The sequence below is a fragment of the Pleurodeles waltl genome, chromosome 4_2 (genome assembly GCF_031143425.1).
Source record: "Pleurodeles waltl isolate 20211129_DDA chromosome 4_2, aPleWal1.hap1.20221129, whole genome shotgun sequence".
NCBI lineage: Eukaryota > Metazoa > Chordata > Amphibia > Caudata > Salamandridae > Pleurodeles > Pleurodeles waltl.
In genome coordinates, this window is record NC_090443.1 from 525,488,443 (window position 1) to 525,503,597 (window position 15,155).

Genomic DNA, 15,155 nt, shown 5'->3' on the forward strand with positions numbered 1-15,155 from the left:
GAATGCTGGAAAAGGCACATGAGAACAGCCATGTGCACAGTATTGGTTTGTTGTAACAGCCAAAAGGCAGCAGAGAGCTGTACAGGTGTCAAAGGTAAACAGAGCCAAAGACTGTTTGAAGGGAACTTTGGTTGGGACAATGGAAGTGGGCTACTACTTCACTGTTATGCAGTGTTCATTAAAGGAGCATGTCTGCACGCTTTCAAATACTATAAGAGGTTTAACTAATGGATACAAAGAAGCCATTCCAGAGTGCATAAATGAAGTCCTGTTGCCTTTTTTTCCTGTTTTGCGCTTCGTCTTCAGTCTGATTGTGTCTTGGCTGCTCCAAAAAGCCACCAGACGTTCTCTATAAATATGATGCAGCAGGCTTTGAAGATGGCACATGTTGGCAAGGGGAGCGCATGGAGTTCCATTATGGTAGGGTTATGTGGTTATATTTCTTCAGGACCTCAACGAAGCAGTACACTACCAGAATATAGAGTTTTAAATGCCATGCTCCAAAAAGTACTATAGCCAGAATATTGACTTAAATAATAAAATATTGTGAAGGTAAGCATATAGGTACATAGAGATTTACTATACTGAGCTTAACATCTAGGTACCCGGACACATCTAAACTGTCTAAACTGGCACAAGAGGCACAGACTGGTGGACTGGGAAAATTAATTCAAGTACTTCTACTTTAAAACTGTTTATCATCACACTTTTGCAACTCAATATTGGTCTGCTCAATATTCAGACATGCAACTGATGAGGCAAACTGCTGTGTGTAGGATGCCATTAAAACTGGCCCATTTGGTATCTGGGAGGCAATGAAGCAGGGTGATACCACCACCCACATGAGAATACAACAGAATGAACAGCAGTTCTGCAGTTGCTTTCTGGGAGAAATGTATTCAGTAGAGGGAGATAGTACCAGGCCATCTTGTTTTCATGGCATTATGTGCTTTGCGGGTAAGGTTTGAATGCAAGTGATTTGGCACGGGGCGAAGTATGTCCAGCCTTACATTGTTGAGCCTGGTTTGGGCTCGTTGTTTCTTGTTCTGGCGACTAGAAGAAGGAAAACGTTACTTATCCTGTAACCATCCGTTTGTAGTCTCCAGCGGTGAAGATTTGCACGCTTTGCATACTCATGCTGTCTAGTTTTAGGTGCAGGTGTTTGCAAGTTTTTTTTTTCTTCAACTAAGTCTTCGGTCTCAGGATATAGTGGGACTCCTCACGTAGCCCAATATGCACAAGGGCAAAAACTCTACCACAGACTGTTTTTTATCCAGCAGGTGAGTACTGTTAGTGCAGTGTAGTATTATTAGAATATGTACTGGCACTGTAAGTACTAACAATAAATGCAAAAAAAGTTGGGATCACAGGTTGCTTTGGAGAAGGCAGGAGGGAGCATGTGAATATACAGCGCTGGAAGCCATAAACAGATGGGTCCACGTTAACATTTTCCATTTGTAGCATGTGTTGCTATAGATGCACATGGTTTGCATAAACTGTAACGCAGTGCTATTTATAAGCAGTGGCTAGCAAGCACATGAAGCTTGAAACAAAGTTCAAGACATTTCGGCCAACCAAAACCTATTGATGGGCTTGAATATCAAGAACAAGTTACCTGCATTCTGTAACGTATTATCTGGTTGAGACACAAGCTAGCCGTAGACTTCTTCCCTTTGAATTTTCCAGGCGGCAGATTGGATCGGGAAGATTTTCCCATGACCAGTACACCTGCACTCAAGGTAGGTGGCGTTGATCGGCTTCGCATGGCGGCATCTACACTGAAAGTGACGCTGCGGTCACGTATATGGGTGCCACCTCAGCGCTGATGTCAATTACTAATTCCGTGACTTTTCACGCCAGGAGCACAGAGCCATGAAGTGCATCAACACTGGTGTGAGCAAACTAGGGCCCTGAAAGGGAGTATCCTTAGCCTTAGAAATCTGTCCGCAGAGCTGGGCGGTTAAGGAATCTGCGGCTAGATATTGACTCTACCAGATAATGCGTTACCGAAGGTAAGTAACTTGTTCACCTGAAAGACGTCTAGCCGTCGATTCCTTCACTGTGAAGAGATATCCAAGCAACACCATCCCCCGGCAGCAGGCTGTAGACACATTTTCTAAACTAATAAGTCCTGCAGAATCGAAAGGATGAAATGGCCGTCCCTGTAGTCCCGACTGTACAGGCAGCAGTGCTTAGCAAACGTGTGCAGGGATGCCGATGCTGCTGTCTGGCAGATGTCCAGGACTGGGACTCCAAGCACTAATGCAGTGGTCGCAGCTTTGGCTCTGGTGGAATGAGCCCCCAAGTCCTCAGGGGGATGCTTCCTGGCCAATGTGTAGCAGAGTTTGATGTAGAGAACGACCCATCGAGAGATGGTTTGTTTCTGTACCGCCCAAACTTACTTAGCTCCTACACAGCCCACAAAGATTTGGTAGTCCACCCAGAACTCTTAAGTGTGGTCAAGGTAGAACAACAACTCTCTTTTTGGGTCCAGATGGTGGAGTCACTTCTTCTTTGGAGGGATGTAGCAGAGCGTAGAAAGACGGCAAAGTGACAACTTCTGGGCAGATGTGTTACACATGAGAAATGCTGTTTTGTTCGTGAGCAGCTGATGGGTACAATTAGGCCAAGGCTCAAAAGGAGGACACATTCAAAAAGATGGGGATCAGATTAAGGTTCCACTGTGGCATGATGAAAAGTGAAGGAAGGCACATATGTACAAGTCCTCTATTTACAATAGTGGACTTAAATAAGGAGGGTTTGTCATGCAGCCACAAGAAGGCAGACCGAGCAGAAAGATAACCCTTAAGAGTACCCAAAGGAGAGCCCTGCTGGGCAAAGATGAAAATATAAAGAAGAATATCAGGTAGAGAAGCACAAAGAGGGTCAACAGATTTCTCTGTAGAATATATACCAAATTTCGCCCATCAGCAAGCATATACAGGGGCACCTGGCTGCCAGAATGACATTACAGACTTCGGGAAGAAGGTCGAATACTGTCAACTGTTGCTGCTCATTCTCCACACAAGAAGGAGAGTTGACAGGTTGTGATGGAGGACACCCCCCCACTCATGCTGCGACAGATCCTACCAAAGAGGCAGTCTGATTGGAGGATCGATGCTCATGTGCAGAAGCTCTGAATACTAAATTGTCCATGCCCAGTCCGGAGCCACAAGGATGGTGTGGTCTTGATCTTATTGAGAATTCTGGGCAGGAAAGGTTTGGGTTGAAAAGCGAACAGGTGGCCTGATCTCCACTTCAGCTGAAAAGCATCTCCGAGCAAAAGCCATCTTGGAAACTCCAGCGCACAAAACTGTTGATGTTGCACGTTCCACGGAGGCAAACCGATCTCACCAATGCGCTCCCCAATGCTGTGACAGACCTTGCACTACCTCTGGATGGAGATGCCACTCATGATCCACTAGGCATCTGAGGCCGAGTTCCAGCAAGTTAATTTGGAGTCCAGATTCTGCCAGAAACCAGAGTCCTCCGTTCTCCACCTCTTGCAGAAGGCCGTCCCATCCCAGGAGTAACGCATCTGTCACCACTGTAAGATCTGGTTGGGGAAGTGAGAGTTGTCCGCCTCTGGCCAAATCACAATTCGTTAGCCACCACTGCAGGTCCTTTGCAGTTCCCTCCGAGATCTGGATAATGACAGATTCCCCTGATGCTGTACCCACTGGAACTTCAGGTCTCACTGCAGAGCAAGCATATGCCATCTAGCATGTGTCAAGCAGGATGCAGGAGGTCATGAGGCTCAGCAGCCTCAGAGATATTCTCGCCGAAATACAGGATAGAGGCTGAAACAGCCTGAATATCCTGGACTCACTGCTCAGGAGGATAAGCTGGAAACTGCATTGTATCCAGAGCAGCAAAGTTAAAAGGGAGTATCTGAGAGAGAGTCAGTTATAACTTTAGCACGTCTATAGTGAACCCCATGCGGATGCAGGTGGGCGACGACAGCCTAGGGCGAGCCTGTCTTTAACAACCAAACTTCAAGATAGGGGAAGACTCACACCCATAATCTCTGCAGATGTGCTATGACTTCCACCATCACCTTGCTGGTAAGGCCACAGGGGGAGCAGAGTGAACTGAAAGGTGCTTGTGGCCTACTGTTAACCACAGGCAGGCAGGATGGGAACAGGCAAATAAGCATCCTACAAGTCCAACGCTACCATCCAGTCTCCTTGATCTAGGGCAGACAAGCCCTGAGCCAATGTGAGCATCTTGAATTTCTCCTTTTGGAGGAAGAGATTTAGGGTTCAGAGGTTTAGGATAGGCCAAAGACCCTTGTTCTTGTTGGTTAATTAAGTAGCGGGAATAGCGACCACTGCCTACTTCTGATACTGGAAACCCTCTCTATGGCTCCTTTGTCCAAGAGACCCATGACTTCCTCACAGAGCAAGGCTAGATGATCCTTTGTCAGTCAATTGTGTGTTGGCGGTATAGGGAAGGGGAGGATGAGGAGAGAGTAGCCCCCTCCGAATGATCTGTAAGATCCATCTGTCCGATGTCATAGACTGCCAGTGGTGAGTATAATGGCAGATTCTGCCACCTACTGAATGCCCGTGATCTTATAGGGCACTAGTAGGAGGGCCTTGGAGGCTGCAGCTGCCGGGGTTGGTGATTGTAGCAGACCTCTGGCTACCACACCCATGCGTAGCTTGGGGACTTGCACAGGACAGTGGCTGGCATGGGGTTGGTGCAGTGGGATGCCCCTCCAGTATCCACTAAATGGCCAAAAGACAGACTGGGGACGTGAAGCAACCGAGAAGCCCAAGGGCTTGGCCATAGCTTGCGATTCCTTAAAGTGATCCAGTGCCAAGTCTGCCTTCTCTCCATAGAGATGTGTGACATCGAAGGGCATGTCTATAATATTAGCCTGGACATACCCAGAAAAGCCAGAGGTTTTCAGCCAGGTGTCACGTCAAAACATCACTGTCAATGAAACCACTCTGCTCAGCGAGTCGGTCGTGCCTAAACCACAACATGGTTGCATCGCGTCCCATCACTGAGAGCTTGACAAGAGTTGTCTAGGCCTTCTCCAGGAACTGTGACTGTACCCGCACAACTGTGTCCCACAATGTGTGGGAGTAGGTAGAGGCTTGGACAACCAAGCTCTCAGGGGTGGGGGTACTGGGTGAGAAATGATGTGTCCCATAGGGCAGGAGGTAACAGCAGGCAATTGTCCTGTTCACAGGAGCCTCTGTGCTGGGCTTGGACCAGGTTCCCAGGAGGACATCAGTAAGTGCTTTGTTAAAAGGATGCAGGGGTTCGAATGAGGACTCTCGTGGCTGAAGCACTTCCATCAAGATGTGGTTCTTGACTGCCACTGACGGTAGTTCGAGGTCCAAGACCTCAGCCGCCCTCTTCACCACCACAGCATATAATGCGCACGCCTCTGTAGCCATGGTAGAGGGAGAAAGCAAAACAGTACCTTGAGAGGCATTCAGTCCACTGGCATCTCCCAGTTCCTCACACCAGTCCATGGATTTCTAGCCAACTGGTATTCTAAAGGGTCCAGTGACACCTCTCATTCTTCCCCAAGGCCTGGCCCTTCAGAATAGGGTTCATGCGGCGATCTAGGACACATGGGTCCTGTTGGTGCCAGAATCAGCATCTGTCGACGCAGCTCTGACTCTGTTTTGGATTTGGGATTAAAATAAGGCTGGCGTCACCAGTGGGTGCCAAAAGCAATGGTGTTGGGACCGATGTCAGGGAAGGTTGCATTGACATGACTAGCGCCAGTTACGATCTGTGATCGGATTCGCGTGAGCCCATTGTAGACAAAGCCACCGGCATGGAACCCGATGGGGCCCCCTCTGACACAGCAGGGCCCAAAGGTGCTTCAGAGGGGTCGGCCCACTCAAATACACAGTACATGGCCTGGTAAAACTTTTTAAGCTGAGTGGAGATCGCTTCAGCTCACGGAAAAGGTGAAGTCGAACCTGGCTACTGCTCCACAGAACAGTGCCTCGAAGGCCGATGTTCCCTCGGCATACGGACGAGAAGTCGAAGCATGCTTCGATTCCTTGTGCTTCTTGTATCTCTTTCCCGAATGTCCCGATGACTTGTAGTGGATCAAAGAGGCCTTGGGGCTCCTGAAGCAGACCCGCAACGTTTCTCTCATTCGGGACCAAAAACTTGTAAGAGTCGCACAGTATCGCTAATGTCCCCGCTAACTGGCATGTAAAGAAAAGAACTCATGTGAGTGCAATGACATGGCGCCCATATTGGTGATGGCAGCGACACTTCTGGCGCAGTCACCACGGAGCAGAGCCAATCAACACCACCTAACGGTGGCGCAGGGGTACTGCTCACACAAAAATCTTCTGGACCCAGTCTGATACCTGGGAAATTCAAAGGTAAGGAATCTGCAGCTAGATGGCTCCATCAGATAGTAATATTTAGTGAGTGTTTGCGTTAACAATATAACAGCATTGCAGATGCCTGCTGCTGAGATGTTACCCGGGATGGCCAGTGTAGCCCCCTTTTTACAGGTGTAATGTGTCCTTGGAAACGCAGGTAGTGTGTGCTTAGCTTTAGGATAACATGTCTGAATACTCTTGACAACACATATGGAGCAAAAGCAACAAACAACTGCTCAGTTCTGTGGATGGATTTCGTCCTATTTATGTAACACATTAATGCCCTGTTACCATCAATTGTGTGCACGTAAAACCACTCTATCCTTAGGGGTTCCTCCAGTGTTAATGCCTGCAACTCACTAACTATTCTTACTGCGGTAACATAAATGTTGAAGGCCACCTTCCAAGACCAGAATTGCACCTCACAAAAGTCTAGTGATTCAAATAGGTGCCACACAAATCTTAATACAAGTTTGAGGTTTCAGGCTGCGCATGAGGAAGTTTTTGGTGGAATGACTTGAGGCACTCCATGAAGGCCTCAGGGCAAGTCTAACCAAGGACAAGTTCTTGGTTTTGTTTGTAAGCTGCTACTGCAGCTAAATTAAGACAGATTTAACTGTATACTAATACTGATATTTGAAGATGTAGCAAGTAGCAGATATCCTGAAATTAAGCTTTAAGTGGGTCTAAGTGTTTTCGAAAATGGCTGCATAACAGGACAAACCTTTTCCAATTACCTGCATAACGGGTGTGGAGCAATTAGAGGCTCCCACAGGATTTGTATACACTCATCTGGAAGTTTAGGGTAACCAAATTCTACGGCCTCCGGTGCCAGTTGAATAGACTCATTTCCTTGAGGGTTGCACGTCTGAACTGTACCAAATGCTGTGACAGGAGGTTTCATCTCAGTGGTAGCTTTTCGTGGGGACGGTCTAACATCTCTAGAAACATTGAATACAATAGCTGTCTTGCCAAGATGGGTGTGACTAGAATAAGGGTTAGATGCCTGTCATTTCCCCCCCCCCCAATGTATGGGATAAGGGTGAGTGGCAGAAAGGCGTAAGAAAGGATCGTGGACCAGTTCATCCATAGTATTATTACCCCTGGGCTGTTAGTGTGGATACATGGTGGCAACGTTTTGGCATTTTGGGTGGTGGAAAACAGACTGATTTTGGGAGTGCCCCATAGGCAAAAGTACCACTAAAGCACTTGAGAAATCATTCCCCATTCATGGGCTGGTTGATGCATAATGCTTAACAGGTCCGCAAATTCCTTGCCCAACTACAGCAAATGCTCCGCTAGAAGCTAAACGTGATCGTGAACAAATAGCCCAATGCCAAATATTTTGAGCTAGAGCGGACAGCTGAGACATGTAAGTTCACCCCTGCATCTGGAAACTACACTGCAGTCATGTTGTCATTTTTCATGAGGACCGTTTTGCCTTGAATGAGACTATAAAATGTGCTGAGTACCAATGTCACTGCCACAGGTTTGACGAAATTCATGTGAAGGCACTGCTGGTGTAGTGTCCAGGTTCCCTGTACAATCTTGTGCTGGTGATGTACTCCAAACCCAATCACACCCCACGAGTGAGGCAGCAAGGTAAAGTCCACTTTCAGGATAGGGTCCAGAAAAGCCCTGCCCAGCAATAATTTCTTCTTATTCCACAACAGGAGTGTGCACTGACTCCTGGGCTGTACCAACACTACATCTCCCATTGACGCTCTTGCTTGTGACCTTTGCCTTGTTAGGCACTCCTGGAGTGGACGAATATGTAGTATTGTATACAATACTATTGCAGTGGATGATGCCTTGATCTCCAACAGATTCATCATCATCCTTACTATAAGAGGGTGTGGTGCCTAAACAAAAGCAACAACCTTTGAAATGCCTTCATTCTCTCTTGGTTTGGCTAGCCTTATCCTGTAACAATATTTAGCACAGCCTATAATAAGGGTTGGATTTGAAGGTGATTAAACCTTTTTGCGCTGTCTGTGGACCGTAGTGCATGTACACAACAGACACTACATGTTAAGTGTGTGTTAGCATTGCTGGTAGCTACTGCTCTTTATGAGCTAACCCTCCAAATATAAAAACATGTGAAAATCATTGCAATGCAAGTGTGGCACCACCACCGCTGAACAATTTGTGAATACTCTTGGGACTGCTGTGACCTGGAATGGGAGAATTATTAACTTTGAGTATTGTCCATTTACCACAAAGTAAAGGTAGAGGTGTCACGCCAGAAAGATGGGATATGGTAGCAAGTGTCCTTGAGGCCATGGGTCACCTTGTAGTATCATGTGCAGAGCAACCAACTGACTTCCAGCAAGGGGTCATTTTGAAACCTGCAGACAGGATTTAATGGTTCAAACGCTAGAAGTCTAGGATGAGCCACAGAGTTTCATCCTTTTTGGGAATGAAAAAGTACAGAAGTATACTTCTTGGCCCCAATGGTGAGGAAGCAATGGCTTGAAACAACCACCGCTGTAGGGGACCAGTTCTTAATCCTGCAATAGTCTCTGGTGTTTTTGCCTCACTGCGTGGCGATAAAGTAGTATGTCTGTTTAGTGGTGTGGGGTGCTAGGAAGTACCCCTGATGGTCCAATGAAGGGATCCATTTGTCCAAAGTTATTTCTTTCCACTGTTGGAGCAATAACCTTATTCACCCGCAGACTGGTGTAGTGTGATCTTTGGGGGAATGGTGATCGAGTTTGTTTGGTGGTATGGGTGATCCTACTGGACATTGTGTCTGCAGTTTTCACAGAAGCCACCTCTGCCAAAGGGTCTGGAAGTCAGGCCTTCCTGAGAAGACAGGTGTTGTCCTATTCCTGTCCTGGAAGAACGTTTGCATCCTTGGCACAGTCTCTTGTCCTCTGCTTTTAAAAAGCACAATAGGTGTCTTTAGAGGACACTTGGCCTTAGCAGTATCTCTATTCTTTTTGATTTTCTCAAGCACACTATCCACTGGAGGGCTAGCTGCTCCCCAATGAAACTTATGTTAATGAGCTGCTGCTGTAACTCTGGCTTGAGCTTAGACACCATAAGCGGTACATAGTGGCTAAGTGTGATGAAGCGTATCTCCCTTGAGAGAAAATCAGTAGGCTCTAGGGAGGAATGCATAATCTCAATAAAGATTACTTCCCACTCTGCCACAAATTCTTGCCCTATTTTGTGAAGCACCTCTGGTAAATGCATAACCAGCTAGCTCCTTCATTTCCTTCCAGCGGTATTTTGCATAGGAAGAGAACAGTTTAACAAAGTTGACAATGCTCCACTGGGTAGCTACCCCAACAAGTACTCACTTATCTGCCACATCACTCCTCTTCTTCCTTTTTGAAGAAAAAAAAAATTGCGAATGTTTGCACCCAATACAAATTGTAGGAGAATGCAAAGCATAAACATCTACAGCCACACATGCTACAAACATTCTGTGTTACTGCAGCTCAGATACGTGGAGGGCTGCTTGGTCTGGTTGGGGTGCAGGCTGGTTTAAGGGGTTGGACGTCTGCAATGCAAAGATTTTAAAGTAGTCGTGTGCGATGTTGGTGGATTGGTGAATTTTGATGCTGTTATTGGCGAGTACAGTCCCAAAGGGTTCCAAATAGAGGTTAAAGATCATGTAGGAGAAGCTGGAACCCTGAGGGGGACTGTGCAGGTAAAAAGGTTCTTCTGGGATCGGAAGGTACCCCTGTAAGTGAGTTGGTTTCCTTTGGATAGATACAATAACAATCAGTGAAGGACACTGGCAGTGGATCCAATTTGGCAAATTCAGTGTGTGCATTACTGCGAGACCAAAATATCAGGAGTCATTTTGTCTTTGATCAAGTAACCTTTGCAATGCCCAAGAAAGTTTCAAGGTATTAGCCTTTTTTTCTAGACAGTTATATGTATTCTGCTACAGTTGTAAGAATATAGAACACTGTATTCATTGGCAGTGAGGTCTCTATGTGCTTTCTACAATATAATACATAGTAACCATGAAGGCTCTAACTATTCTTTCAAATTCACAAATCAGTGGCTTAAAAATGATTAGTATTTCCCAGTCCAATAATTCATATACCGTTCCCACGAACAGAACAGACCGGGAGTATTAGACAGTTTAAAGAAAGGGAAAAGCAAAAACAGAACAAAACAGCCACATCTCAGGCACAAGGCAGTCACACAGAAAAACAAACACAGGGCACGGTCAAAGCAAGGAGAAGCAGTAATCTGTAGAATACATACAAAAAGGCTTCGTCCAGGAAGAGAGGCGAGAGGCCCCAGCAAAGCTGGATAAAGGTCAGAAGGATGGGAGAAAGCCCGCTCTTCCTCTTCCTCCAAGGCAGCCAGACTCTTTAGCAGGTCCGGAGGAAGCAGAGGGGAGCTCTTGGGGTCCTAATGACAGAAATGAGCAAAGTGAGAAAGTGGAACACGAAAGAAATAGAGAGCAATGTGAGCATGTACTGAAGTACAAAAGGAAGGGAAGCAAGGATAGGAATAGGAACTCTAAACAAAACACAAACATTCAGAACAAGGGCAGGGATGGGAGCAGTAAAGAAAGATAAAAGAAGGAAAAGGAAGAGCGACACTAAAGCGCAATGGGAGAAAAATAGAAGAAAAAGAAAATCAGTATTCAAGTGTAGAGAAACAAAAAACGAAATAAAAGAAAAGCAGGAAGAAAGAAAGCGCAATGAAGGGCACTGGGATAAGGAATCAGTGAAAATTGATAAATTGAAATAGAAAAAATGAGGATGCGTGCTAAAAGGTATGAATGATAAGGAAGATTGGACTACAAATACTACAATTATGCAGTGGGGCAAAGAAGAGAAAGTCAAGAAAAGTAAAGTGGCAGAAAAATAAAAACGGGGAATGATTTAAGATCAGAAAGAGGATCAAGGAAAGTAATAACGTAAGCTGCTGGGAAAACGTATACTAAGAAAGGGTTCAATGTCAATGGAAAAGAGCTGCATCAATATGAGCTGGGACGAGAACGATAAAAAAAAAAAACAGAAGAAAGAAATGTTACTCAATCAAAGTTCTTAATCTTGGAAATCTTCACTGTATTCATGAACCATGCATATTTCATTCAAAGCTTCCCATGGTGGAGAACTACGACAAGTAAATTACCTTTCCTTCTCCATCATAGGGCACTCACTGATATTAGTGGGAACCTGAACAGAATTGCAAAAGCACCCATCATTCTAGCAGGAAAAACTAACAAGAATGGAGTTAAAGTAATCATCAAGACCAGAAAATGCCTTCTAGCCCCAACAGGTTTTATACAGATAATTGGGAATCGGTCCTTTAGTCCAGGCAATACATTTTTGAGTTAGCTCCTCTGCAGATTTCAGCAGTGGGCCAATCACTGATTATTGGTAGATCTATCCATCTCCATCCCTCTCTACCTTTCTCGCTATTTAATTCTATCTCTTTCCAAATCTGTCTTCTAGATTTATGACAAAGTGGTGGTGGGTCAGTTTCAATAGGAAGAACGTTTTTGTGCTTCACAAACAACTTTGTTACTGTTTTACACATCTGTACCAATCTTTATCAAAAAAGTTTAACCACCTTGGCTCCTTCATGAAAAGTTTTGCACTGATCCATTAAGAAGGAGCCAATGGAAGAAAAGGGGGGGTCCCCAAAAGTAGGATTTCCCAGTTTAATGTTAACAGAAAGTTTGCTCTTCGATACAGAATAACATCTGAACAGAAACACACCAAATTTGACAAAAAGTTAAAACTTTACTCAGAAAGCGTGCTATTTGTGATTTGGTGTAAATCTGTTCAGCCCTTTGAGAAATCAGAGTTTAGAAAAGGACTCGGGTTGTGAATGAAAGGATAAAAAAGTTAGGTACATCTGGTCTGCAGGAGTCCAGATATCTTCTGATTGGTCAATCTAAAGGGAACTGCATCCTGAAAACGAATAAAAAAAATATACTGGCAGAGGGTTGGAGGTGGGGGCGGGGGGTGAGTTGGCAGGGGGCGGGTAATGGGGGGGTATGTTGGACAGTGAGCACACCCATGCCCCAGAGGCATGCAGGTGGCCCCAGAGCGTGGCTCACTGTTTTCTAGTGAACTCAAATGCTAGCATTCTACTTTTATGATAAAAGTGTGCAACACCTAAACACCATTTTGATGTAATCAAAGCTGGAAAACTTCGGCTAGAAGTGAACAAAATGAGCAGGTTAATTCTGTCACAGAAAGAAAATGAGTTACTTACCTGTAACTGTGGTTCTCCAGTATTGGTATCTTTCATAGATTCACATGCTTGAATCATTCCCCGTCGTCGAAGTGGGAGTCCCACGGTACATAGAAAGCAATAATTAGAGAATTTTTTTTATTTTTATTTTTATTTTTTATATTGAAGTCAATAGGAGAAACATTCAATTGTAGAACTATCAGCCTCTTTAGAAAGAGCCAAAATTTCAGCCAGTCAGGCGTGACCACCCCTTTAGAATCCTCAGCACAGAGGCTCAGTCTCTCAGATTTCTCCGCACTAGAGATTACCGGGAAAAAACCAAAGGAGGTGAGCCCCTCTGGGGAGGAGGGTGGGTCGCATGTGAATCTATGAAAGATACCAATACTGGAGAACCACAGTTACAGGTAAGTAACTAATTTTCTTCTCCAGTATTGGGGTATCTTTCATAGATTCACATGCTTGAATCAGAGTAGCCAGCAGTAAGAAAAAATGTTTGATTTCTGTACACCAATAGTATGCCTGTGAATAACGCATGCTATCTGAACTCATATAGGTAATTAACATTTGCAAATCAACCGTTAACCCTATTACCTATATAAACTATATATATATATGGAAAATGTCACTTACCCAGTGTACATCTGTTCGTGGCATTAGTCGCTGCAGATTCACATGCTGTGCACATCCCGCCATCTGGTGTTGGGCTCGGAGTGTTACAAGTTGTTTTTCTTCGAAGAAGTCTTTTCGAGTCACGAGATCGAGGGACTCCTCCCATTTCGGCTCCATTGCGCATGGGCGTCGACTCCATCTTAGATTGTTTTCCCCGCAGAGGGTGAGGTAGGAGTTGTATATGCTAGTAATAGTGCCCATGCAATGGAGTGAATATGTGTGTACATAATGTAATTTAAAGTAATATATTTACAAATATACAGATGTTCAAGATCAACTTCTAAACGGCTACAGGCTCCCAGGGAGGCAGGTGGGCGCATGTGAATCTGCAGCGACTAATGCCACGAACAGATGTACACTGGGTAAGTGACATTTTCCGTTCGATGGCATGTGTAGCTGCAGATACACATGCTGTGCATAGACTAGTAAGCAGTTATCTCCTCAAAAGCGGTGGTTCAGCCTGTAGGAGTTGAAGTTGTTTGAAACAATGTTCGTAGTACTGCTTGGCCTACTGTGGCTTGTTGTGCTGTTAGCACATCTACACAGTAGTGTTTGGTAAATGTATGAGGCGTAGACCATGTAGCTGCCTTACATATTTCAGTCATTGGAATATTTCCTAGAAAGGCCATGGTAGCACCTTTCTTTCTAGTTGAATGTGCCTTTGGTGTAATAGGCAGTTCTCGGTTTGCTTTAAGATAACAGGTTTGAATGCACTTAACTATCCATCTAGCAATGCCTTGTTTTGAAATTGGATTTCCTGTATGAGGTTTTTGGAAAGCAATAAATAATTGTTTTGTTTTTCAAATTATTTTTGTTCTGTCAATGTAGTACATTAATGCTCTTTTGATGTCTAATGTATGTAGTGCTCTTTCAGCTACAGAGTCTGGCTGTGGGAAGAACACTGGTAATTCTACTGTTTGATTTAAGTGGAACGGTGATATGACTTTTGGTAAAAATTTAGGATTTGTCCGTAGAACTACTTTATGCTTGTGTATTTGAATAAATGGTTCTTGTATTGTAAATGCTTGAATCCCACTTACTCTTCTTAAAGATGTGATGGCAATTAAAAATGCAACTTTCCATGTTAAGTATTGCATTTCACAAGAGTGCATGGGCTCAAAAGGTGGACCCAAGAGTCGTGTTAAGACAATGTTGAGGTTCCATGAAGGAACTGGTGGTGTTCTTGGTGGTATAATTCTCTTTAGACCTTCCATAAATGCTTTTATGACTGGTATCCTAAATAGAGAAGCTGAGTGCGTAATTTGCAGGTAAGCTGAAATTGCTGTAAGATGTATCTTAATGGAAGAAAAAGCTAGCTTTGACTTTTGCAGATGTAGTAAGTATCCTACGATGTCTTTGGCAGATGCGTGTAAGGGTTGAATTTGATTATTATGGCAGTAATAAACAAATCTTTTCCACTTATTTGCATAGCAATGTCTAGTGGTAGGTTTCCTAGCTTGTTTTATGACCTCCATACTTTCATGTGTAAGGTCTAAGTGTCCGAACTCTAGGACTTCAAGAGCCAGATTGCTAGATTCAGCGATGCTGGATTTGGGTGTCTGATCTGTTATTTGTGTTGCGTTAACAGATCTGGTATGTTTGGTAGTTTGACATGAGGCACTACTGAGAGGTCTAGTAGTGTTGTGTACCAAGGTTGTCTTGCCCATGTTGGCGCTATTAGTAGGAGTTTGAGTTTGTTTTGACTCAACTTGTTTACTAGATATGGAAGGAGTGGGAGAGGGGGGAAAAGCGTAAGCAAATATCCCTGACCAACTCATCCATAACGCATTGCCCGGAGACTGATCTTGTGGGTACCTGGATGCGAAGTTTTGGCATTTTGCATTTTCCTTTGTTGCAAATAGATCTATTTGTGGTGTTCCCCAACTCTGGAAGTAAGTATTCAGTATTTGGGGGTGAATCTCCCATTCGTGGATCTGT

At 44.6% G+C, this 15,155-nt stretch overlaps 1 protein-coding gene across 6 annotated transcripts in view; it reads right to left on the bottom strand.

Moving 5' to 3' along the window:
* SMG7 (SMG7 nonsense mediated mRNA decay factor) overlaps positions 1-15,155 on the bottom strand; it is a 468,256-nt gene that overhangs the window by 48,674 nt on the left and 404,427 nt on the right. For 3 of the 6 annotated variants that reach the window (XM_069232041.1, XM_069232042.1, XM_069232044.1), the window contains one exon: positions 10,596-10,745. The exons of the other annotated variants lie outside the window; for them this stretch is intronic. In XM_069232041.1, coding sequence (XP_069088142.1) covers positions 10,596-10,745 — 150 coding nt within the window. The remainder of the gene's footprint in view (positions 1-10,595; positions 10,746-15,155) is intronic. 6 annotated transcript variants of the gene reach the window in all.